Genomic DNA, 24,523 nt, shown 5'->3' on the forward strand with positions numbered 1-24,523 from the left:
TGGAGCGTTCACTGATACCTTTAACCTCTTGCTTTGGCAGTCTTGAGGTACCCACCTGCTTCATAAAGTCCTCAAGCATACTGGTGACTAAGAAGAACGTGGTATCCTGCTTCAATGACTATAATCCAGTAGCACTTACATCCACTATGATGAAGTGTTTTGAGAGGTTGGTGATGAAATATATCAACTCCAGCCTGAGAAGTGACTTGGATCTGCTCCAATTTGCCTCCCGTTACAACAGGTCCATTGTAGATGCCATTGCATTGGCTCTTCATTTAACCATGGAACACATCGACTGCAAAAGTGCAGACAGCAGGATGTTCTTTATTGACTACAACTTGGCATTCACTAGTATCATCATTTCAAAACTAACCAGTAAGCTTCAAGATTTTGCCCTGAATACCTCCTTGGGCAATTGGATCCTCGATTTTCTCATTTGCAGACCAGTCAGTTCAGATTGGCAACAATCTCCATCAGCATAGGGTGTGTGCTTAGCCCACTGCTCAACTCGCTTTACACCTATGACTGTGAGATGCCATGTTTACGTTTGCTGATGGCATCACTGTCGCAGGCTGAATCAAAGTTGGAGATGAACCAGTTTATAGAACAGAGATCAAAAATCTGGCTGAATGGACAACAGCAACCTCTCACTCAATGGCAGCAAGACCAAGGAGCTGATGATGGACTTCAAAAGGAGGAAACCAGAGGTCCATGAGTCAGATGTCATTGGGTGATCGAAGGTGTGGAGGGTCAGCAACTTTAAATTTCTTGGTGTTATCATTTTAGAGGACCTGTCCTGAGCCCAGCATGTAAGTGCAATTTTGAAGAAAGCATAGCAACGCCTCTACTTAAACATTTGCGAAGATGTCATGCCAAATCTAATAAATTGACAAACTTCCATAGTTGTGTGGTGTAGAGTATATTGACGGGTTGCATCACAGCTTGACACCAATGCCCTTGAATGGAAAATCCTCCATAAAGTGGTAGATATGGCCCAGTTTGTCATGGGTAAAGCCCCCCCCCCACCCCATTGAACACATCTACATGGAACACTGTTGGAGCAGCATCTATCACAAAGGACTTCCACACCCTGCTCATGCTCTCTTCTTGCTGCTGCCATCAGGAAGAAGGTACAGAAGCTTCCAGACCCACAAGAGCAGTTATTACCCCTCAACCATCAAGCTCTTGAACTAGTGGGGATAACTTCATTCAACTTCACTTGCCCCCATCACTGAATTGCTCCCACAACCGAGCATTCCTCATCTCTTATTTATTTGTTATTTTTTTTGCACTCTTTAATACTTGCATAGTTAGTTGTCTTTTGCATGTTGGTTTGTCCACCCTGTTGGGTGCAGTCTTCCTTGGATTTACTGAGTCTGCCCGCAAAAAAAAAACAAATCTCAGGGTTGTACATGGTGACATATTTGTACTTTGATAAAAAAATTTACTTTGAACTTCAAGTGATCATTTTCATTATGGGTCACTCTTGTTGTCGGTCTGTTTGTTTCCAGGTGGAGTGTTTTCAGTGGGAGTGGCAACATGTTAGTATCTGTGCGTCTGTGGTCTTCCACCACCCAAACTGAACCCGGAAGCTGCAAGATTGAACCAAATGTGGTTTTGAATTCTTTTATTAGAATTGTTCAGAGTTCCACTAGATGGCAGCATTACCCACTATATCTTTTCTAAGTATTTCATTGTTTTAGTTAATTTTGCACGAATTTAAAGTTTTCTCATTTTTAATAATATAAAACGCACCTCAATATAATTACTGTATATTTGATGAGAATAGTCAATAGGCTATACTATCATTTAAATAATTTTATGCATTTGCTGGGAGGCATTTTTAGACCATAAGACTGTGGATCAGAATAAGACTATTCAGCCCATTGAGGTGTGCTCTGCCATTCCATCATGGCTGCTTTATTCCTCTCAACTTTACTTTTCTGCTTTCTCCCTTCACCCCATTCTCCTGCCTTCCCCCCAACTCCATTCTTCCTCCCTCCTGGCCCCGTTCTGCCTCCCTCCCGGCCCCATTCTCCCCCCCCTCCCAGCCTCATTCTTCGCACCCTCCTCCAACCCCATTCTTCGCACCCTCCCCCAACCCCATTCTTCGCACCCTCCCCAACCCCATTCCTCCGCTCCTCCCCCAACCCCATTCTTCAAGTTTGACGTCTTGATTAATCAAGAGTCTCTCAAACTCTCGGATGACCTGCACAGCCATCTGTGGCAATGAATACCATGTTCACCACCCTCTGGATAAATAAATTTTTCCTGAATTGAATTGACGCTATTTCTTACTTCCTTCACGTGTGGAGTAAAAATCTTTACATTACGTCTCCGTCTAAATGCAATGTGTAATCATAGTAATTATAATTTATAATAAATGGAACAGTTAATGTAATATAGCGTACATTCAAATCAGTGTGAGTACATCAGTCTGATGGTTTGGTGGAAGAAGCTGTCCTGGAGCCTGTTGGTCTTGGCTTTTCTGCTGCGGTACCACTTACTGGATGGTAGCAGCTGGAATAGATTGTGGTGGGGGTGACTTGGGTCCCCAGTGATCCTACGGGCCCTTTTTACACACCTGTCCTTGTAAATGTCCTGAATCATGGGAAGTTCACAACTACAGATGCGCCCTGGGCTGTCCGCACCACTCTCTGCAGAGTCCTGCGATTAAGGGAGATATAGTTTCCATACCTGGCAGTGATGCAGCCAGTCAGGATGCTCTCAATTGTGCCTCTGTTGAAAGTTCTTAGAATTTAGGAGCCCATACCAAACTTCCTCAACCGTCTAAGGTGAAAGAGACGCTGTTGTGACTTTTTCACCACACAGCTGGTGTGCACAGACCACGTAAGGTCCTCGGTGATATGGATGCTGAGGAACTTAAAGCTGTTTACCCTCTCAACCCCAGGTCTATTGACGTCAATAGGGGTTAGTCTGTCTCCATTCTACCTGTCATCCACAACCAGCTCCTTTGTTTTTGCGACATTGAGGGAGAGGTTGTTTTCTTGACGCCACTGTGTCAGAGAGATGACTTCTTCCCTGTAGGCCATCTTGTTATTGTTTGAGATAAGGCCAATCAATATAGTGTTGCTGGCAAATTTAATCAGCAGATTGGAGCTGTGGGTGGCGATACAGTCATGGGTATACAGGGAGTAAAGGAGGGGACTCAGTACACAACCCTGAGGGGCTCCTGTATCTCTGTTCTAAATGGATGTCCTTCATTTATGAGGCTGTGCCCTTTGGTCCTAGACTCCCTCACTTTGGGAAACATCCTCTCCCTGTCCATTCTGTCTCGACTAGACATCCTTGCTTATTGCTATTGGTCCATTGGATATAAAAGGTTGGGGACCCCTGGTATGGGCCTTTCAATATTTGATAGGTTTTATTAACATCCTGCCTCATTGTTCTAAGCTCCTTCGAGTACAGGCACAGAGCTGTCAATGCTCCTCATGTGTTAACCCTTTCATTTTTGGAATCATTCTCGTAAACCTCCTCGAAATCCTCTCTCATACCAGCAAAGGTGATAGCCCAGAACTGCTCACAATACTCCGAAGTGTGTCTGACCATTGCCTGATAAAGCCTCAGCTTACGTCCTTGCTTATATATTTTAGTCCTCTCGAAATGAGTGCAAACATTGCATTTGCCTTCCTCACAACCTACTCAACCTGCCAGTTGATCTTTAGGAAATACTGCACAAGGACTTCTGAGTCTCTCTGCATCTCTGATTTTTGAATTTTCACCCCATTAGAAAATAGTCCACGCCTTTATTCCTTCAACCAAAGTGCATGACAGTGCATTTCCTTGTACTGTGTTCCACCTGCTACTACTTTGTCCATTGTCCTCATCTGTCTCTGTCTTTCTGCAGAGTTCCTGCTTCCTCCACACTACCTGCCCCTCCACCTATCTTTGATTTGTCCACAAACTTGGCTACGAAGACATTAATTCTTTCGTCCAATTCATTGTCATACAACATGAATAGAAGAGGTCCCAATACCGACCCCTGAGGCAGACCACTGCTCACTGGCAGCCAACCAGAAAAGGTTCCTTTATTCCTGTTCTTTGCCTCCTGCCAGTCGGCCAATCATCTATCCATGCTAGCACATTTCCTGTAGAATCATGGGCTCTTATCTTGCTAAGCAGCCTCACGTGCGGCACTTATCAGAGGCCTTCTGAAAATCTAAACGAACAACATCCCCTGACTCCTTTGTCTATCCTGCCTGTTATTTCCTCAAAAGAATTCCAACAGATTTGTCAGACAAAATTTCCCCTTTAGAAAACCTCATTGACTTTGGCCTATTTTATCATGTGCCTCCATGTACCGCAAAACCTCATCCTTAATAATGGATTTCAACCTCTTTTCAACCATTGAAGCCAGGCTAGCTGGCTTATAATTTCCTTTCTTTTGCCTTACTCCCTTCTTAAAGAGTGGAGTGACATTTGCAATTCTTTGCTGTTATCCCTACGAATTTGATAAACTCTCCGTGGCCACTTTTTTAGTTACAGGAGTGGAATCTGGTGTGGTCTTCTATTGCTTTAGTCTGTGCACTTCAAGGTTCGATGTGATGTGCATTGAGATGCTCCTTTGCACACCACTGTTGTGAGGCATGGTTATTTGAATTACTGTGGCATCCCTGTCAGCTTGAGACAGTCTGGTCTTTCTTCTCTGACCTCTCTCGCTAACAAGGCATTTTCACCTACAGAATTGCCATTCATTTGATGTTTTTGTGTTTGCATGATTCTCTGTAAACTGTTGTTCATGAAAATCCCAGGAGATCAGCAGTTCCTGAGATACTCAAACCACCTTGTCTGGCACCAACAATCATTCTGTGGATCAAAATCACTCGGATCACATTTCTTCCCTATTCTGATGTTTGGTTTGAAAAACAACTGCACTTATTATGCTTTTGTGCATTGAGTTGCTGCCACATGATTGGTTGATTAGATATTTGCATTAACGGGCAGGTGTACAGGTGTAACTAATAGATATGCCACTGAATGTATATTCACAACCAAGTGACCTCACCTGAACAGATTCCTCTATGTGTTCATAATAGTGCATCCTGCTAATCACGTTTGTATTGCCAATATAGACTCATGACGTTTCTTCATCAGCCATCATATATAGGCATTTTTTTTTCTTTGCAGGCTAACTAAATACATCTTTAGGTAGTTATATTCAGTTTCTATATTCCCGTGTTTTCTTATATTAATCACAAATTATGATTGAGAATATTAGTCCGAGGCTTTCATTAAAAGGAATCAACAAGAAGTTGCCTCTGAAGGCCCCAGGTTCTGTGGAATTATTCTTCCATTTAATTAACTCAATCAACTTGAACCACGTGTAGACCATGGAGTTTATCATTCTCTGCATGCTGTTAATCACATTTCATTGGGCTCCTGCTTTGCTACGCAAATAAATGGTAGCTGCTTAATCTTTCAATCAAGCTTAATTCTGCAATTTGGTATTAGCGGAGTTGACTGATCCAGAACACTTAAGTTCTTGCTGCTGTCTGGTGTTTGAAGTACTGGGTTAGGGGAGTGAGGAATACCATACTAATAATTTACTTCCACAGCTGCCATTCCCCGTCTCAGTCTGCAGTGAGGATCCATGATGAGAATTCATATTCAGCAGTAATGTCCGTTTCAAATAGATTGCCAAAGTCATGGCTCCAAATTGTTTTTGCATCAGTGGACTGAGACTTACAAGAATTAAAAATATTTGTAAATTAGTTCCATTTATATTGTGGCTAACAATGTCCTGAATACTTAGTGATTAAGTACCCTTGATATGTGATCAGGGTTGAAAGTAAAAGCAGGAACCAATCTGAACCTTGCAAATGGCACAGCAAGTATTGAAGGATAGGTATCAAGAGGGCAAAAGGGAGAATTTAACAGCTTTTCTTTACTATAGGTGTTTACCTGTACATGTGCCCAATATCTTGCCCAAAAGAAGACAGTCAATATCGTACTGTAGTGCCAGCATGGATTAGATGCTCAAACCTTTGAAGAAGGGCCTGAACACGTGGCCTTCCTTATTCAGAGTTTGGAATGCTGCCATGGCTTTTGCATTTTCTCTGCTTCATTTAGATTTGGAAGGCAGCCAGGGTTCTGCATGTTATGGTTTGCTTGTCATCAGGCGAGGAATGGAAAGGATACAATCCTCAAGCATCAGAAGAGGGAATCAAAAAAGTCATGGGCTAATAGCATTAAGTTCACAATATGTTGACTCTTTGGGAGGACAATGATGTAGAGCAGGTGGACCTGAAGGAACCCTTGAAATTAAAGAATAAAAAAGGGTGTTGGAAAAAAATCAAACATGGGGTCCATGTCAGAAATTCTATCTTGGCCCTCTTTGTACTGTATTTTTTTTATTTATGAAGCTGCCAAGGAAGATATTAAGTAGAGTGCTGATAATAGAGACATAAGCTCTGAATTGTTTAAACATTTAATGAGGCAGTATAGTTTTTACTCATAAATGGGATTATTTCTGTTCATGTGCATCAAAAGTTCTGAATTTTCCTGTGCATTTCTGGGCTTAGAGTAGGAATTCAGCCTGAGTATTATTTTGCCTTTCATGTCACTGTACTGGGATGTTGATGAGGTTTCCTTGTAGCTTGCTGCAACTGACAAACTTGTAAACTGTCATTTTCTAGACTTCATTATGAAGGGTTGTTATTTACACAATACCTCTGTAATATCTCAGTATATTAATATAGGTTCTTCCAAGGTTACGACAGGGTTCTGTTCCTGTGAACACTTCATAACCCAGACAGTTCTTAAGTTGGAAATGTGGCACAAACTGAGTTTCTAGCTGATTGAAGATACTTGCAACCACCTGAAAATTTATCCAGCCAATCTCCCATATGCTTGTTCATATGTGCAGGCTATACATAAGTCAAGTGAACAAAATCACTGGAGGGTCTGCATGTTCAAGTTGAGGGATAAGAAAAAATTAAAATAACATATGAGCCTAAAGTACTGACAAATCTCCGACAACATATAAAATAGCCTATTTTGTGGTATTATTACCCCATTAAAGTAAAAATCATTGCCAAATTGCAAGCACTTAGTGTTTATTACTGCTACTTAAAAGCATTCAGTCGTGGTGGAGGTGACTATGTAGAAATATAGAAAACCTACAGCACAATACAGGCCCTTCGGCCCACAAAGTTGTGCTGAACGTGTCCCTTCCTTAGAAATTACTAGGGTTACCCGTAGCCCTCTATTTTTTGAAGCTCCATGTACCTATCCAAAAGTCTCTTAAAAGTCCCTGGTAGCTTTTACTATATGCTGGTAGCTTGTACTTAGTGAGACAGATTGCAGTGCATAGTTGAGCATATTGTAGATGGATACAAATACACTATAGATGTGATGTAGGTGGGAGAGTCAATTGTACATTAAAGTCATGTCTTTATTTCTCAGGTCTGCAATCACTAGTACACCTACTGCTCTACCTACAAGCACTCAACTTTTGACTTCTCCTTCACGGATTGAGCCGATGAAAGCTCTAGATTCTAGGTTCACTGAACGATCCAAATCCACTCCAGGAACAACTCCTATCTCTTCTGTTGCCAGGCAGAGTGACTTGGACAGGTATGGGCATGGAAACACAAGGCCATCAGTTGAGTCTATTTTGATTAACTTAGCAGACCAATGGCAAAATATTACTACAATCAATTAACTGCAAACAGCATATCACCATAAGATATTCCCAGGTGTATTACTTCTCAGGAACATTGTTAACAAGGAAACAGATATTTTATGGTGTATCTCTCACATTCTGAGATGTTATTTGTAGGTGATCTTATTTATTCTTGATGTTGTAAAAGAGGTTCAAGAGGATATTTTCTCAAGGCGTGCTTCATTTGACAATTGGGACTTTATATGTTCATCCAAGGTGATTGAGAAAGGCTAATATTGTTAATAGGTTAAGGCTAAAAAGGCAATGTTACAGTGTCATGGGAGATTTGAATATGTAGTGGATTGAGGAAAATTAGGTTGGTGCTGGATCCCAAGAGAGGGAATTTGCAGAGCCTAAGAGACGGTTTCTAGAGCAGCTTGTTGTTGAGCCCACTAGGGGAAAGGCAATTTTGAATTGGGTGTTGTGTAATGAACCCTATTTGATTAGGACCTCAACGTAAAGGAATCCTAAGGAGGCAGCGCTCATAATATGATAGAATTCACCCTGCAGTTTGAGAGGGTAAAGATAAAGTCAAGTGTATCATTATTACAGTGAAGTAAAAGGAATTACAGAGGCGTGAGAGAGGAGCTGGCCAAAGATGATTGGAAGGGGACATTTTCAGTGATGACGGCAGAACAGCAAGGGCAGGAGTTTCTGGGGGGAAATTTGGAAGATGCAGAATAGATACATCCTGAAAATTAGGTATTTTAAAGGAGGATAAGGCAAACATGACTGACAAAGGAGGTCATAATCAAAATTTGAATGAGAATCAGGTTTATCATTACCAGCATATGTTGTGAAATTTGTTAACTTTGCGGTAGCAGTATAATGCAATACATAATAATAGGGAGAGAAAACAACTGTGAGATTATTTATTTATGTGTATATATGTGTATGTGCGTATATGTATATATATATATGTATATGTGCGCATATGTATATGTGCATGTGTGTGTGTGTGTGTATTAGATTAGATTAGATTCAACTTTATTGTTATTGTGCCAAGTACAGATACAAAGCCAATGAAATGCAATTAGCATCTGACCAGAAGTGCATAAGAATAGTATTATTTACAAAATAACTGCGAATAAAAAGTAAGTGCTATAGCACACAAATATAAAAGTACCGAGACAGTCCAATATGGGTGCAATACTGCTTAGCGCTGTGATGTGAGGTTCAGCAGGGTCACAGCCTCAGGGAAGAAGCTCTTCCTGTTCCTGCTTGCGTGGGAGCGGAGGCTCCTGTAGCGCCTACCGGATTGGAGGAGAGTAAAAAGTCCATGGTTAGGGTGAGATGCATCCTTGATAATGCCTTTCGCCCTGCCCAGGCAGCGTTTACGGTAGATGTTCTCAGTGGTGGGCAATTGGGTGCTGATAATCCACTGGACAGTTTTCACCACCCGCTGGTGTGCTTTGCGGTCCGATACGGGACAATTGCCAGACCACACTGAGATGCAGTTGGTGAGTATGCTCTCAATAGTACAGCGGTAAAAGTCCATCAGTATCCTGGGACAGAGGTGAGCTTTCTTGATGCTCCGCAGGAAATAAAGGTACTGTTGTATATATATAAAATTAAATAACTAGTGCAAAAAACCCAAAATAAAAGACATAAAGAAGTAATGAGGTAAGTGTGCATTCAGAAATCGGACAGCAGAGGAGAAGATGCTGCTCCTGAATGAGAGACCATATAATATGGCGAGAAATAGTGCTACGTTAGAGGATTTGGAAGCTTTTAAAAAGCAGCAGAAGGCAACTTAAAAAAAAGCCATGAGAGAAAAGATGAAATATGAAGGTAAGCTAGCCAGTAATATCAAAGAGGATACCATAAGTTTTTCCAGATAAAGATAAAAAGAGCAAAAGAGAAGTGAGAATCTATACAAGCCCCCTGGAAAGTGATGCTGGAGAGGTAGTAATGGGGGACAAAGTAGTGCAGGAAGAACTTAATAAGTCTTTTGCATCACTCTTCTCTACAAAAAAACACTAGCAGTATGCCAGAAATGCGAGTATGTCAGGAGCAAAGGTGAGTAGATGCTATTACTAAGGAGAAAGTGCATGGGAAGCTGAAAGATGTGAAGGTAGATAAATCACCTGGACTAGAAGGAATACACCCAGGGTTCTTGAGATATTGTGGAGATATTAGTAATGATCTTTAAAGAATCTCTAGATTCTGAAATGGTTCAGGAGGAATGGACTATGGTTGAGAGGGATAATATGTCAGCTGTGATGGAATGGCGGACCAGACTTGATGGGCTGAGTGGCTTAATTCTGCTCCTGTATCGTATGGTCTTATAATCACTGTGGTTCTCTTTCCAGGGGTAAAGAGCTGGGCCTGTCCAAAGACTTCAAAGCTAGAGAAATTCAAGAGAGCAGCAGTGACAGTGAAGAGAAGATTCCAGCTTCTAAAATCTCAGCACTGTCCAAGCGCAAGAATGACACCGAGGGAGAAGTTGTGGAAAAGAAAAAGAAAGGTCGACCAAGGAAAGAAACAAAGCAGATGCCTGTAGCCTTAGCATCTCAGGTATGGGTGAAATAACTGGTGTCCTAAAGCTGTTGGTAAATTTTCTTATGTGGATAACTACTGTTTCTTCGTCTCCAAACCATATAACCTGTCCACAGCCACTTTTAATTTCATATAAAATGTGGCTCCTTACTTACAGAGCTGTGGGTCTTAAGGAAGTATTTCTTCATATAAATTTCGTCCTTCAGGGGAAATAAGGAAACACGTTTTGAATAAAACAAACAGGACAAGGTGCTGATACCACTGACCCTAAAAGTGTATCTTCAAATCTCATTTTCTGGCAATATCGACAATGTTCAAACTCCAGCTCCAAGTTAAATTTTAACTTAAAAGCATTACTTGCACTGTTTAGGTTTGTAAGTTTCTTATTGTGAACATTCCTGTTTCATGCACCTCCTGTGGAAAGAAGACAGAAGGCTCATCAGCTGCTGTAACTTGTAATTAGTAGCCTGAAGAAGGATAAAAGTTTAAATTTTCAGGCCTCTGATTTTTTTTTTGTTTCTGCTTGGTTTGAAGAGTAATATCCATATCTGCTGCTTGTATCTTGTGAAAGAAATGGGAGCCAGGACTTTACCTCCACTTCAAAATTTCGTCAGGCAATTGAAATGCCAGTTTACTCATGGATATCTTTTGTGCTTTTCTAAATGTACATGTAGTAAAGATTATGTTAGAAAAGGGGACTGGTTTATGGTCCAAAATAAAAGTATTGATGTAGGATGAGCAGTTGATGACTCTGGGTCTGTACTTGCTAGAGTTTAGAAGAATGGGGAGGAGGGGTGATCTCATTGAAACCTATCAAATATTGAAAGACCTAGATGGATTAGACATGGAGAGGATGTTTCCTACAGTGGGGGAGTCTTAGACCAGGAGGCACAGCTTCTGAATAGAAGCTCGTTTCTTTAGAGCAGAGATAAGGAGGAATTTCTTTAGCCAGGGGGTGCTACATAATTCTGCTATATTTTATGGTACATCTTAGGTCTTGCTTTGTGGGTTTATGTGGTTTCAGTTGGGTAAACTATTCAAACAAGACAAATAAGAAAATATATGTACTTGGACCACAATAAGCTCATTGGCTCTGTTATAGAACATAGAGCATAGTACAGCACGGTACAGGCCCTTCGGCCCACAATGTTGTGCCGACCCTCAAACCCTGCCTCCCATATAAGCCCCCAACTTAAATTCCTCCGTATACCTGTCGAGTAGTCTCTTAAACTTCACTAGTGTATCTGCCTCCACCACTGACTCAGGCAGTTCATTCCACGCACCAACCACTCTCTGAGTAAAAAACCTTCTTCTAATATCCCCCTTGAACTTCCCACCCCTTACCTTAAAGCCATGTCCTCTTGTATTGAGCAGTGGTGCCCTGGGGAAGAGGCGCTGGCTATCCACTCTATCTATTCCTCTTATTATCTTGTACACCTCTATCATGTCTTCTCTCATCCTCCTTCTCTCCAAAGAGTAAAGCCCTAGCTCCCTTAATCTCTGATCATAATGCATACTCTCTAAACCAGGCAGCATCCTGGTAAATCTCCTCTGTACCCTTTCCAATGCTTCCACATCCTTCCTATAGTGAAGCGACCAGAACTGGACACAGACACAGTTATGCATTCAGCTTGGCTTACTTTACACTGTATATAAAATATTCCGGATGTTAATGTTCTTTGCAACATTGTCATGTGTATGTTTAAAATGATCTGTGTCCTGTGCACAGCAAACTTTGTTATATTTTTGCTAAGTTGGTAGCACTGACAAGCCAGTAATTTTTACCCATCCGTAATGAACTTGAGAAGATGGTGATGAGCCACCTTCTTGAGCCACTGTAGTCCATCTGGTGAAACTACTGCCAAATTACTGTTGGTTAGGGAGTTCTCGGATATGGAGCTAGCAGTAATGAATGGGTTCTGGGTTGGGAGAGCTGTTGAAGTTAAATTAATAATGTACTTTGCAGCTTCTGTGTGCCAGTGGTGGAGAGGTGAATGTTTACTTTGATGGTTGGAGTCCTAGACAGGTGAGCTTCCTTGTTTTGGGTGTGTTGAGTTGTTTGAATATTATGGAGCTGAAGCCTCTGGGCCAGTGAAGAGAATTCTATGACCCCCCCCCCAAAAAAAAAACCTCCCAGTGTGTCTTGCAGATGGGATAAATTCTGTGAGGTGTCAGGAGAAAATCACAGGCAGTCAGAAGTACAGTCTGTAATCATAAACAAGAGAAAATCTGCCGATGCTGGAAATCCAAGCAACACGCACAAAATGCTGGAGAAATTTAGCAGGCCAGGCAGCATCTATGGAAAAAAGAGAATAGTCGTTTTTTCAGGTCGAGACCCTTCATCAGTCTCTCCATCCACCTTCTAACTCTGACTCCTCATCTTCTTCTCCAGTCCTGGTGAAGGGTCTCGGCCTGAATGTTGACTATACTCTTTCCCATAGATGCTGCCTGGCTTGCTGAGTTCCTCCAGTATTTTGTGTATGTGCCCAGTCTCTAACCCACTCTTTCAGTTGCAGCTAATCTGGTTGAATTTCTCTCGGTGGCGACACCCTGGGATGTTGATGTTGTGGAATTTAATGACTGAAAGCAATAGAATATCTAACGTACAGTTGTACTTGGCCTGAATGTTGCTCAGGTCTTGCTGCACAAAGGTATATGTTGCTTATATTGCTTCAGTTATCAATAAGTCATGAATGTGCAATAATCAATGAATATGATCATTTCTGACCTGATAGTGGAAGGAAGGTCAGTGGTGAAGCCCCAGAAGATGGTGGTCATGGGCACAGGCTCAGGAGATCTGCGGGAGCAAAGTCCTGGGATTGGGATGATTGACCTCTAACAGTAACGTTGCAAAATGACTTCACTCATTGGAGTGTTCTTCCTTCTCAACTCGTTTCTGGAATTCAGCTCTTTCACTCTGTTTGGGCCAAAGTCTGCAATTTGTTCTGTATTATGTGGTCCAGGCAAAATCCAAACTGTGTATTGATGAGTGGGTTCCTGGAGAATGAGTGGTGCTTTTGAGCACTGTTGATGATACCTTTCATCATTTTGTTCATGACTGAGTGGACTGACTAGATGGTGATTAACTGGATTGGATTAATCCTGTTCCATGTGTCAGATTTATTCTGGAATCATAACAGTACTGTAACAACCTGGCTGTAGATGCAGCTAATTCTGAAGACGAGATGTCTGGTTTCATACCTTTGCTGTACTTTGTGCTCTCTGTGGTTCTGGTTTCTATCATCTGAAGTGAACTGAACTGGCTGAAGACTAGTTCTGTGATCTTGGGATGAAGACAATGTTATGAGGGCAGTGCTATTACCATTCTTCTGCTGGTTTGTACTCTCCATTTACGTAAAGGGTCAGGTGCTGAATGAAGTTGCACTAATTATTACACTTCTATTTCAGCCTGCTCCCTCAACAGAAAAAGAGGTATCACGTGTCTCAGCCCCCGTCATTGTATTTAAACTCCCAACACCAGCTCCAAAGAAAGCATTTAACATACAGGTAAGAGATGGCACTGACTGGGAACAGTGCTTCTTAATCCTCCTTCAGGTCTTTGCAAGTTTCAGCTTGAATTCCAAGAATGTTGTCTAAGTAGCAATGGCTTGAGTTAACATTAAACTCCCAAAATCTCCTTGAGAATACCCTGCTTACCAAAATACTTAACTTTCTGGATGACTGGAGCCTCCTGGAGGTGGAAGGGTGTGGTGTCATTGTTAGCCTATTTATCATCAAGCAATATTTTAGTCTTGTAAAGTGTTACCATAAAGAATATAACATTCTCCCTGTTACAAATTCCATAAACAGTCTTTGGGATATACTATAACTGCAAAAAGTCAAAAGGGGAATGCAAAGTTAATTTAGAACAATGTTTAAGTCTATGTAAGTTGGCAGTCTAAGAGAATTTACGTCTGCTTTCTGTGTGTGTGTATTCTCTCTGCTCAACTTCAGGTGAGCACTGAGCCAGCCATGTACATAGAAGTGGAAAACGAGGTTCCAACAGTCACAGGGTGGAAACTCAGCCGGCTAAAGTGCATGAGAGAAGGCAAAGAGTGGGACACACTACTGACAAGTCGAATCCTTGCTGCTGCTGGAAGCTGGTGAGTATTGAGAAAGGTCTGATGGTGATAATTCTGAGAGTTGATGTACAGAACTGCTGGGTGTTAATTCTGGGACAGACTGAATGACTGTGTGTACCCCTGATCAATTTGTACATGGAACTGAAAGAGGGAAAAATTATATTTATTTGTAGTTCTCTAAAGTAGTTGAGGTTTTAATTTTATCATGGAGAGGCATACAATCTGTACCTACGGTGTTAAGACCTGCAGTATATCAGCCTCATGTCTGTGTGAAGTTTGTATGTATGATCCATTAATTTTTTATATGATTTAGTAATTAAATAAAATGCAGTAATTGCTGCAGTCTCCTCTGGTTTACTTTCCTGTAAGCTGCTAAAGGTACGAGGGGTGATTGATAAGTTCGTGGCCTAAGGTAGAAGGAGTCAATTTTAGGAAACCTAGCACATTTATTTTTCAACATTTTCTCCTCCTACATTTACGCACTTAGTCCAGCGGTTGTGGAGCATACAGATCTTGGACTTCCAGAAAGTGTCCACAGATGGGTGATGGGTTATACAGCTCTTGTTACATACACATGCAGGTTAACGCTTTGAGTGATTATGCAGAAAGTTTGAAGTTAATAACTCATCTCCTTCTACCTTAGGCCACAAACTTATCAATCACCTCTGTATGTGGTTTTGATGCAATTATTGTTTTAAGATAGATGATTTATGTTAATTTAATGTGACTGGCTACATGTTGCTAATACAGTTTTACAAAAGTATTTAAAAAGGGCACTTGGTCAGTATGATTGGTGCTGGGTGGTCATAGTGTATTTTGGGAGATGCCATAACCTCCCCCACCTCCACCCCACTCACATTCTAGGAGATAGTGCAAGGGAGGGAAAAACAATGAAGATTAGTATTGAGACTCAAGTAGTGCAGCCAATAGCTTTAAGATTTTTTTTCAGTATGACAATAAACATCCTTAAACTATGTTTTCTTTTGAAACAGTTCCAAGTGAACCTCAAATAGGGCAACTTTTTTCTGTGCAGTAGTGTAAGTGGTCTGTTCTTGTTGCACAATAGAAATTCTTGCTGCCAGGCCCTGGGCAAAGAGAGAAGCAAACTGCAGTAAGAGAAATAAACTTTAAACACTGGTACTGTGCCAGTTGTGAAGAGATGCAGCTGGTCTATGTTCTCATTCACCCCCTGGTATATTTAGCACATGCTTTATCTGAGATACAATATTTAAGCATAGCTGTGTGCTGAATGAGGAAGAATGATATCAACTCAGTTTAAACGGGGAAGATTAAAGTTTTTTAATGGAAAGACCTTTATGTTTTCTGATCAACACCTTGCCAGAAATACTGGGACCATGAATGAATAATCTTTCTTTGCGCTCTAAGATTCTGGGATTGGTGTGATTTATTCATGAATATTTTACTGTTTGCACTGGCCTTTTGAGATATGCGCTTTAAATTTTAAAAGAGAAAGTTGATCCACTGAATAGTGTTTCTCAGAAATTAAATTAGTTTCAAAGAAAACTTGCTGAGCTGTTGCAATACTTTAAAATCCTATCTATAGATAGCCATTCTTTGGGTTTACAGGCAATGATTCACAATGATCACTACTGTGACAGTCCATTATTCAACAGAATTATATCTAAATTGAGTTTTCTAGGTATTTCTTCATAGACTTCTTTCAGCTCTGATGTACTGTGAGAATTAGTGCAGTCACTTTCCAGATGTGATATAAATAGACATATAATGACTAACCAATTTGTAATACAGAAAATCCAGAAGAACAGAAGTCCTTCTGCATATTGAACTTCACTTGTCAGTTCAGTACAGAGGTTTCGGGTGAGAGTGATTCCACTGCACTGTGTGTCCAGTGAGGTCCAAATCCTGGACCTTTGGAACTTGGCTCGACTAAAACACAAGCTATTGACAGCAGACTCATGCGTGATATGCTAAGGATAAGAACATTTAGACTAATTGTTGGCTTGTAATGTGGGACAGAAGCTGTAGGACTTTATTAGTAGGTCAGGTGGAAAGTATTTCACTTCTCATATGTTATACTTCACTTGAAAAAACAGTATAATTTTGTGTGTCCATTTTCTTGGGGCTCCAGTATTCAGAATTAGTTTTGGAACACTGTTCAGGTATTCCTTAAACAAAAGCCTTCACTTGGGCTAATTTGACTAACTTGACTCTCTATACTCATCTTTGGCGATATTTTTCAGTCTCTGGTTAACATAGATTACAGATTTTGGTTTGTAGAAGAGAGTTCATACTTCCTGCTCCACTTGGTGTGTGAAATAGATTGTTAATTTCATCCCCAGTCCCAGACTTCACTGGTGAAGTAGTTTCTCTCCACTGTAGTCAATTGGATTACAGATGTTGAATGAGAAGGACACCTCATCATACCAAGCATGAAGGACTATATCTGTGGTTGATGATAGGTCTATTTTCAATAGCTTCAAAGCAACTACAGGAGTTCCTTTGGCAGCTTATCGGGCCAAATCTTTTTCAACTGCTTCCTGGATTGAGGTCTTTTGCCTGTGAACGGGGTCTGTTTTCTCTAGAGAGGCTTAGGAGAGATTTGATAGTTTATAAAATTGGGGCAAAGATAAATGGCTAGTATCTTCTTGTACACTCGAAATGTCTAGTACTAGCTGGCATGTATTAAAGGTAAGAAGGATACAATGGAGATGTGTGATTACATAGAACAGTGGAGGCTTGAAGAAGATAGCATAGGAGTGTTTAAGAATTTCTTTAATATGTGTAACTGTGTGCAGAAGGATATGGGCAATGTGTGGAGAACAGGGACCAGATTAATTGCACTATACAACACATTTCTTCAAAAGTGTTGATTCCTCAGAATTTTTTTGGTTTATGGTATACCACTTGAAGCTGAATACAAACATAATTTCAGACTACTTGGAAGTAGGAATTTGGAGAAATAAGTGAATACTTTAATTGCACAACAGTGCGACACTTTGCAATAGTTCAACTAAGCTAAAAATGTTGATGATTTTCATCTGTACACAGTGTCTGAGGCTTCTTGCTGAAGTGTCCAACGATAACAGACAGCATTGATAGATTCCAGATGCCCTGATACCATTTCTCCATGACTGCAATATCATGCAGTCATGATATACCTTTCACCATGTAGGTCACTGACAGCGCCAAGATTTGCAGGGACAAAGTCCAAATAGGAATGCAGAAAATGAATCTTTAGTGACATGTCGCATTTCATGGTTTTGTATGCTGAAGCATGTAGTCAACCAGCTGCACATAGTTTGGTGTTCTTTGGTTGCCAAGAAAATTTTCAAGAGTATCCTTGAAAGACTTCCATATAGTTTTCTCTGTTCCCACTAGAAGTTCCTCGAATTGCCTGTCATTGATAAGTTGTTTGATCTGTGGACCAGTGAAAATGCCTTTCTTAATCTTGGTATCAGTTATTTTGGGAAACATCTGTCTCAAATATCAATATCCTTCATGGAAATTTATAGCCTTTCTAAAACTTGTTCTGGCATACAGCATCCGTCCTGCCTGAGCATACCCAGGTATGCCTGGAGAAGATAGAAAACCTTTCAGCTTACATTGTGGGCAACATTTTAATTGACTTGAATTATGAATCGAAATTACAAATATAGGAGATTTAAAACAAAAAGGGTGTGTGATAGGGAAATTTCATGGTGATTTTTATGATCAGCAGCTCCAAATCCATAAAATGCACCCAAAAGTATTCAGGAAACAACATCTTTGTTGTCCGGTGTTAGGAGTCATTGGCTTCACGGGTTGGACACAATATCATGGCCTTAAAGCTTGACCTGTGCTGTACTGTTTTATGTTCTAATTATTTACACATTGTTTTAAGTCCATCTTTTTTAGGATGTAGCTGTCAGCATTTATTGCCCACCCCAAATTGCCAGAGGGTGGTGGTGAATTGTTCTCTGTCCTTCTGGTAGAACTGCCCCTACAATGTTTTAAGTTAAATTAAAAATAATTTCTAAATTAAGGCAAAAGTTGTTTCACAGAATGAAATAAAAAATTCGGGGAAGAAACACCAAAAAGAAACCTATAAACGTTAGGGATATGCTCAAGGACTGACATTCAGACTACACAGAGTCATCACGAACCTTAAAAGCCAAAATTGTGGCATAGATCAATTAAACCAAAGAGGAGTTTCTATTATAAATAACCTATAATGAGGCCATGTTGAAGGTATGGGAATATATGTATGTTAAAGTAAGGATGGTGTCACTTAAACTAGGTGGTGGTGTTCGTCTGTTGCTGAATCCTCTACCTGGGTGTAGATATCAAGGATTTGGGAAGTGTGAAGTTAGTGTAAAATGAGTCGTTGATGGTTGACGTGGGCTCGTTGGACCAAAGGACCTGTCTCCGTGCTGCAAGTCTCTCTACTGCTTGTGTACTCTCGGCACGTAGATGGCATGTGTTGTAGTCATTGTGAGATGGTGGTAGAGAGAATATCTACAGGGTAATGGATGGGTGCCAGTCAGATTACCCATTATGCCCTGTAGGGTGCTGAGTTTCTTGAGTGTACTGTCTGCAAGACAAATGTATCTTCTTTAAATGTGGTGTGTGGCATTTTAACTTATTTTCAGTTTTCTTTGCTTTAGCAATTCAGAAGCCTTGAATTTCTCCTGACCATCCACTTAACCTTAACATAATTGCTAAAAAATTAATTTATTGCTCTTGATATCCTTGTGATTCCCTAAAGCACTTCTGTTTTAAATTATTTTGTTCTGTTCTGCTTCCTTTCATTGTACTCTGCATTTGCTGCTCTCATCTTCCTCCTCCCGCTTCCATATCAGACTGATTCCTGTCCCTGGACATTGGGTAGCTGACTCTCATCTTCTCTTTCTCCCTACGAAACCTCAGGTTCCCTGCCCCTGCACGGCTGCCAGTCTGAGGTTAACCAGGTTTGTTGATGTGGATGTCGTCACTAGTTGATGCAGTTTCAGCCAGGTTCATCATAATCCCTCTTTTTTTTCACAGCGACCTGGTCAGCGTTGCCTGTGAGGAGCGGATGGTGTCTGTATTTTCGGCAAGTGGGCGACGTCTGCTGCCTGCCATTCTCCTCCAGTCACCCATCTCCACGTTGCATTGTGCCAGTCACTTTGTGATGGCTCTGATGGCTACTGCTACACTCTCTGTTTGGTAAGTGTGTGACACTGGGAAAATGATTGGAAAAATGCCCATTTGTATGAGTTGCAGGTGGGATAAGAAACTGTACATCACACTCCAGCACTGTGACTTGTAAAAGTATTCAGCCCCCAACCTTTCGTTCACATAAATGAGTATTACAACCAGGGATTTTGATCCATTTGACTAAAAAAAAATTGTGAATCACATGCTGTATTTTTACACGAGAGCACAGAAAACAAGGAGAATTGTAATGCATGAAAGCTAGAATTTCAATATCCGACATGTCACCAGTTCAAAAGTATTAGTTGAACCACCTCTTGCAGCTACTACAGCCAGTAGACTTTTGGGTAAGCCTCTATTAGCTTTGCACAATGTAATGGAGCAAGATTTGCCCATTCCTCCTTGGAAAATTGCTTAAGCTGTGCCTGGTTAGATGGGGAATGGCAGTAGACAGCAGTCTTGAGGTCTCGCCAGAGATGTTTGATCAGGTTAAGGTCAGGACTCTGACTGGGCCAATCAAGAGCATCAATTTTCTTCATTTGAAGCCATTTCATGGCTGCTGTGGCAGTCTGCTTTGCGTTGTCCTGCTGAAAGACAAACTTCCTCCTCAGTTTAAGCTTTCTGGCAGAGGCTAGCAGATTTTTATCCGGGATTTCTCTGTATTTATCAGCATTCATCTTTACATCAACCCTGACCAGAATTCCAGTCCCTTTTGCTGAAAATCATCTCCGTAGCATGACGCTACGTCCACTGTACTTTATAGTAGGGATAATGTTACCAGGCTGATATGCAGTATTAGATTTACACCACACGTACCGGTTAGTGTTGATGCCGATAAGTTCCACTTTTGTCTCATCCGACCGCAAGACCTTCTTCCATATCTTTGCAGTGTCTTCTAAATGACACTTTGCAAAGTCTTTACAGGCAAAGGTATGTTTCTTTTCTTTTTAGCCAGGGCTTCTTCCTTGCCACTCTTCCATAAATACCCTTTTTGTGCAAGGACTATGGACTTCAGTTGCAGCCAGTGACTTCCGCAGAACATTTAGAGTGACTGTTGGAGTCACAGCAGCCTCTCTTACAAGTGCCATTCTTCAGTGAGCAAGTTTAGAGGGGCAGCCTGACCTAGGCAGTATGGCTGGGGTTTCATATTTTTTCCACTTTTTTCACACTGGACTGCACTATACTCTGTGCCTTTGAGATGGTCTTGTAGCTTTCCCCAGATTTGTGCTTCTCTATTATCATTTCCCTGACTTGTCTTGAATATTCTTTTGTCCTCATTTTGCTTTGGTCTGTTGAAAATCTACCATACTGTTGGACCTTACAGAGAGAGTTGGTGTTTATTCAGGCGATCCTCCAATTTTCTATATCAATAAATTGGGTGAGTTGGGAAGGTAATATACCATATTGCAACTGAGGAAAGTTGATGTAAAAATTACAAAGGGGTAAATACTTTTTCAGCCTTACAACATTGTTTTTTAATTTTTAGGAAATTATTGACAGGTTTTGGAATTTTTCTTTTTTTTTGCTTATCTTTCATATTGGTAATGTGTGTTTATGGGTATAATTCATTGAAGTTTAATCTATTTTGAAATAGTAATTTATTTTAAAATATTTTATGTGCTTTAACATTAAATTTAAGTTTTGTTATTTTTTTTCCAGAAGTCTGATTAGAGTGATCTGGATCATTGGTGGGGGGCGGGTGGAGGGTGGTAGGTTGATGCTCTGTCGTATCCATTTCACAGATATATATCTGCTATCTATTTTTTGCCAGCAGAGAAAATTACCTTTGAATCGACGATATATCAGAGCAACGTTCCCTCTAATTTCTTTAACAGCTGTGCAGACCAACCATTGCTCTGAGCAGTAAATTTTTACATGGCCTGAAATCTGTGTGGCACTGCAAATGTTTTTTTCTAAAATACGCATACTATGAGTATTTAGAATGAAAATTGAAAAATCACATACTTTTGATTTTATTTATTAATTAAAGGGTATAATGAAATACTGTACAGCAAAGCAAACCTTTCACGTTTCATGAACTTTTTCTCATCAGTCTTTATTACAAGTCCATTGTCCAGATTAATTTTTGCATCCAGATGAAAGATGTGCCCTAAAATTCATCAGATTATCCAAATCTTCCACTCCTTGTCTGTTTCTGGATCTGCATTTGATTGAATTCTTAAGACTGAAACCACATTTGCAGTCAGCACTGTTTGTTAATGGTCCAATGATGTCAGCAATAATTGACAGTTCTTCAAACTCTTCACTTCTAAGCACGTAGTTCAACGTGGCAGTGAACACATTAACTAAACTTGTCTTAACTTTCTCAGAAATTACAAATTGAAATCACAGTATTGCTGCAATATTTTTGAGGCAAGAATTTCATCATAGTTTGTAACATTTTTTTGTCAGTCGTACAACTTTCTCTTTTCCAAATTCAAACTTGGTTCTATTTATAATAGCAACAAGGTCAAAAGCTTGCCATTCTCTTAACTCAACACCAGGAAATCTATTATCTGAGATATTTTACACATATTGAATGATTTGAATAATAGGCTCAGTAATGACATCAGAATTTGTAGATGTAAGGCGATTTTCCACTTTGTCACTCCAATAAATGGTATCGCCAAGATACTGTGACAGTAACTTGTTAATTTTTGCTTTTGCACACTGCAGTGCTTCAATTGTATTTGAACAGTTTTTCTGAAGCAATTTACAAAGAGATGCCAGATCTTTTAAAACATTGTTAAGGACAGTTAATGCTACTCGATATTGTGGGTTGGTCAAAATCTTTAGGCATATATTAACAAAATTTCAAAATTATATTAAAATTGTATAAAAAAATTCTAGCTGCATGGCAACAAAGGCTGTGTGTGCAGGAGCATTTCAGTTACTGTGTGGCCACAACCCGTACAGCTTAGAGGGAGCAGTGTCAAAGAGTAAAATCTATTAAAAGAAATGGGAATAATTTATAGGAAAAGGGTGAGAAAGCAGCACTGTATCTTAGATTGGAAATAGTTGAGGAGAAATATTGTTGGCATTGCTTGCAATTTTGGATTGGAACAGCTCTGAGGGTTGAGTTACTGCTGATCTGGAAAACGTTTGTATGTCAGTGAGTACAAATTGGGAACTAGGTTGTATTTCATGTTTCCTTCTTCTTCCAGGGATGCCAAGAAACAGACTGTGTTGGTGAAGGATGAGTCACTGATCACTATATTATCAGGTACTGGGCTTTAACTGTGTAGCTGGAAATGAATATGAATGTACTAACTGCAAAAGTGGGTGTAAGTTGAATCATTAAATCATTCTCATACTGCTTCTATAACCAGTTCTGGTTTTCCTGGACTATCCAAATTCTGTAAAGCTTTAATTACAACCGGCACATTGCTTTCATATTTTCATACTACTTTTGGTTTATTTTAATTTTTTTATCAGATTGAACAGATATTTGGATATCGGCAACAATTTTCTGGTGGTGAGCTGCATACATTTAGTGTAAGGCTAAGGTGAATGAAGGGTTCCTGGTCTCGACTCAGCCTGATGTTGTTAGTGACCCATCACTCATAGCCAGTGTAAAATTGTAGCATGGTAGTGACTGGACTTTACTATTTCATCCATCTTCTTCACTATTTTGTCAGTCAGTTATTTTTCATGTTTTCAAATCACAGATTTCCTCTTTGTTGTAAAGTTTAAAAGTTTTACTTTATTTGTCACGTGCATCAAAACATATGGTGAAATTCATTGTTTATATCGGATCAAATTTGTGAGATGTGCTGAGTAGCCTGCTAGTCTTCTCATGTTTCTAGCACCGACATAGAATGTCCACGACTCACTAACCCTAACTGTACATCTTTGGAATGTGGGAGTACCTGGAGGAGCCCTCGCAGTCATGGGGGACGTGCAAACTTCTTATTGACAGTGGTGAGAATCGAACCCTGATCTTCCAACTGACACTGTAAAGTGTGGCACTAACTGCTATGCTACCATGCCACCCTGCTGTTTTAGCACCTTTTCTTTTCATAAATGCGCTCATTCTTTTTGACACTTCCAGCCATCCTACTGGCTGGACAGCCTTAATCACTGTCAGTAATGATACCAATATATGTTATGTTGGGTTTTGATAAACAAAATATGTGCAGTCCACCAACAGAAAGGAAGTAGACATTGAACCAAAAAGGGAGCTTTCAGGAGAATGTTGTTGAACAATTGAGTTTTATTAAGTTTTAAAGTAGAAAGAGGTTAAAGTAGTATGAGGTTTTGAGGTTTAGAGGAGGAGTTTTAGAGAGTAGAAAAGGTTGAACAGCAAAAAAAGAGTATGGATCATATAAAATTAGGATTGGGGAAGCATGCTTGGTTTGCAGTATTGGCTGAAGCAAGTCCCCGATCTGGAGGGTGAACTTGGTCTTGGTGTGAGACACAAATCCAAGATTAGGACTTTAATATTAATGTTCTGATGGGTGGGGGAGGGGAGGCTGTTAAGAGTAAGATTTTAACAGGGTAGTTGTTAGGCCAAAGGGTAATGTGGACGTGGCATCCCAGAGACATTTATAGAGAAATCATTGAAATGGTCAAGTCTAAAGGTGATCGAAGTATTCACGAGGTTAGAAAACGAATAAAATAAGGGGTAGGGACAAATGTGGTTAATTTGCAGAAGTGGAAGTAAGTGTTATTTGCTGTAGAAAATGCATGAAATGTCAAGCATTTGAGTCTCATAGTCCATTGTTAATTAAAACAAGGTTCCTTTTTAACACGATACAGAAGTTATAATACTGAGATTATTTTTTTTGTTTGCTTTATGCATTTCCTATAAAATTGCCTATATCATTTTATAATTTAATGAGAGAGGTTCTGATCTAACACCAGAAGTTGAGGAAAAACAAATACATTGGCAAATTGTCACAAGTAACCTTTCCTCCCCCAAATCAGTTGCCTCAATTACCTCTGTGGGGTACCGGACTGTCACCCTTTTTGTGAAGGCAGATTTGCAGTTGAACTTGCTTGCACAGGTCTATCACCCAATGTTAAAATGGTATTTGAGGGCATTTCTGTCCTACGTGTTAACAATAGCAAAGTGTAATCTATGCTTCTGTACATATAGTTCTTA

General features: G+C 40.2%; 1 protein-coding gene across 3 annotated transcripts in view; it reads left to right on the forward strand.

The window, feature by feature from the left end:
* LOC134342587 (protein HIRA) overlaps positions 1-24,523 on the forward strand; it is a 139,650-nt gene that overhangs the window by 98,855 nt on the left and 16,272 nt on the right. For all 3 annotated transcript variants that reach the window (XM_063040907.1, XM_063040905.1, XM_063040906.1), the window contains 6 exons: positions 7,426-7,596; positions 9,997-10,201; positions 13,592-13,690; positions 14,138-14,286; positions 19,270-19,431; positions 22,584-22,642. In XM_063040907.1, the coding sequence (XP_062896977.1) occupies positions 7,426-7,596; positions 9,997-10,201; positions 13,592-13,690; positions 14,138-14,286; positions 19,270-19,431; positions 22,584-22,642 (845 nt within the window). The remainder of the gene's footprint in view (positions 1-7,425; positions 7,597-9,996; positions 10,202-13,591; positions 13,691-14,137; positions 14,287-19,269; positions 19,432-22,583; positions 22,643-24,523) is intronic.

Source organism: Mobula hypostoma, chromosome 2 (assembly GCF_963921235.1).
Source record: "Mobula hypostoma chromosome 2, sMobHyp1.1, whole genome shotgun sequence".
Taxonomy (NCBI): domain Eukaryota; kingdom Metazoa; phylum Chordata; class Chondrichthyes; order Myliobatiformes; family Myliobatidae; genus Mobula; species Mobula hypostoma.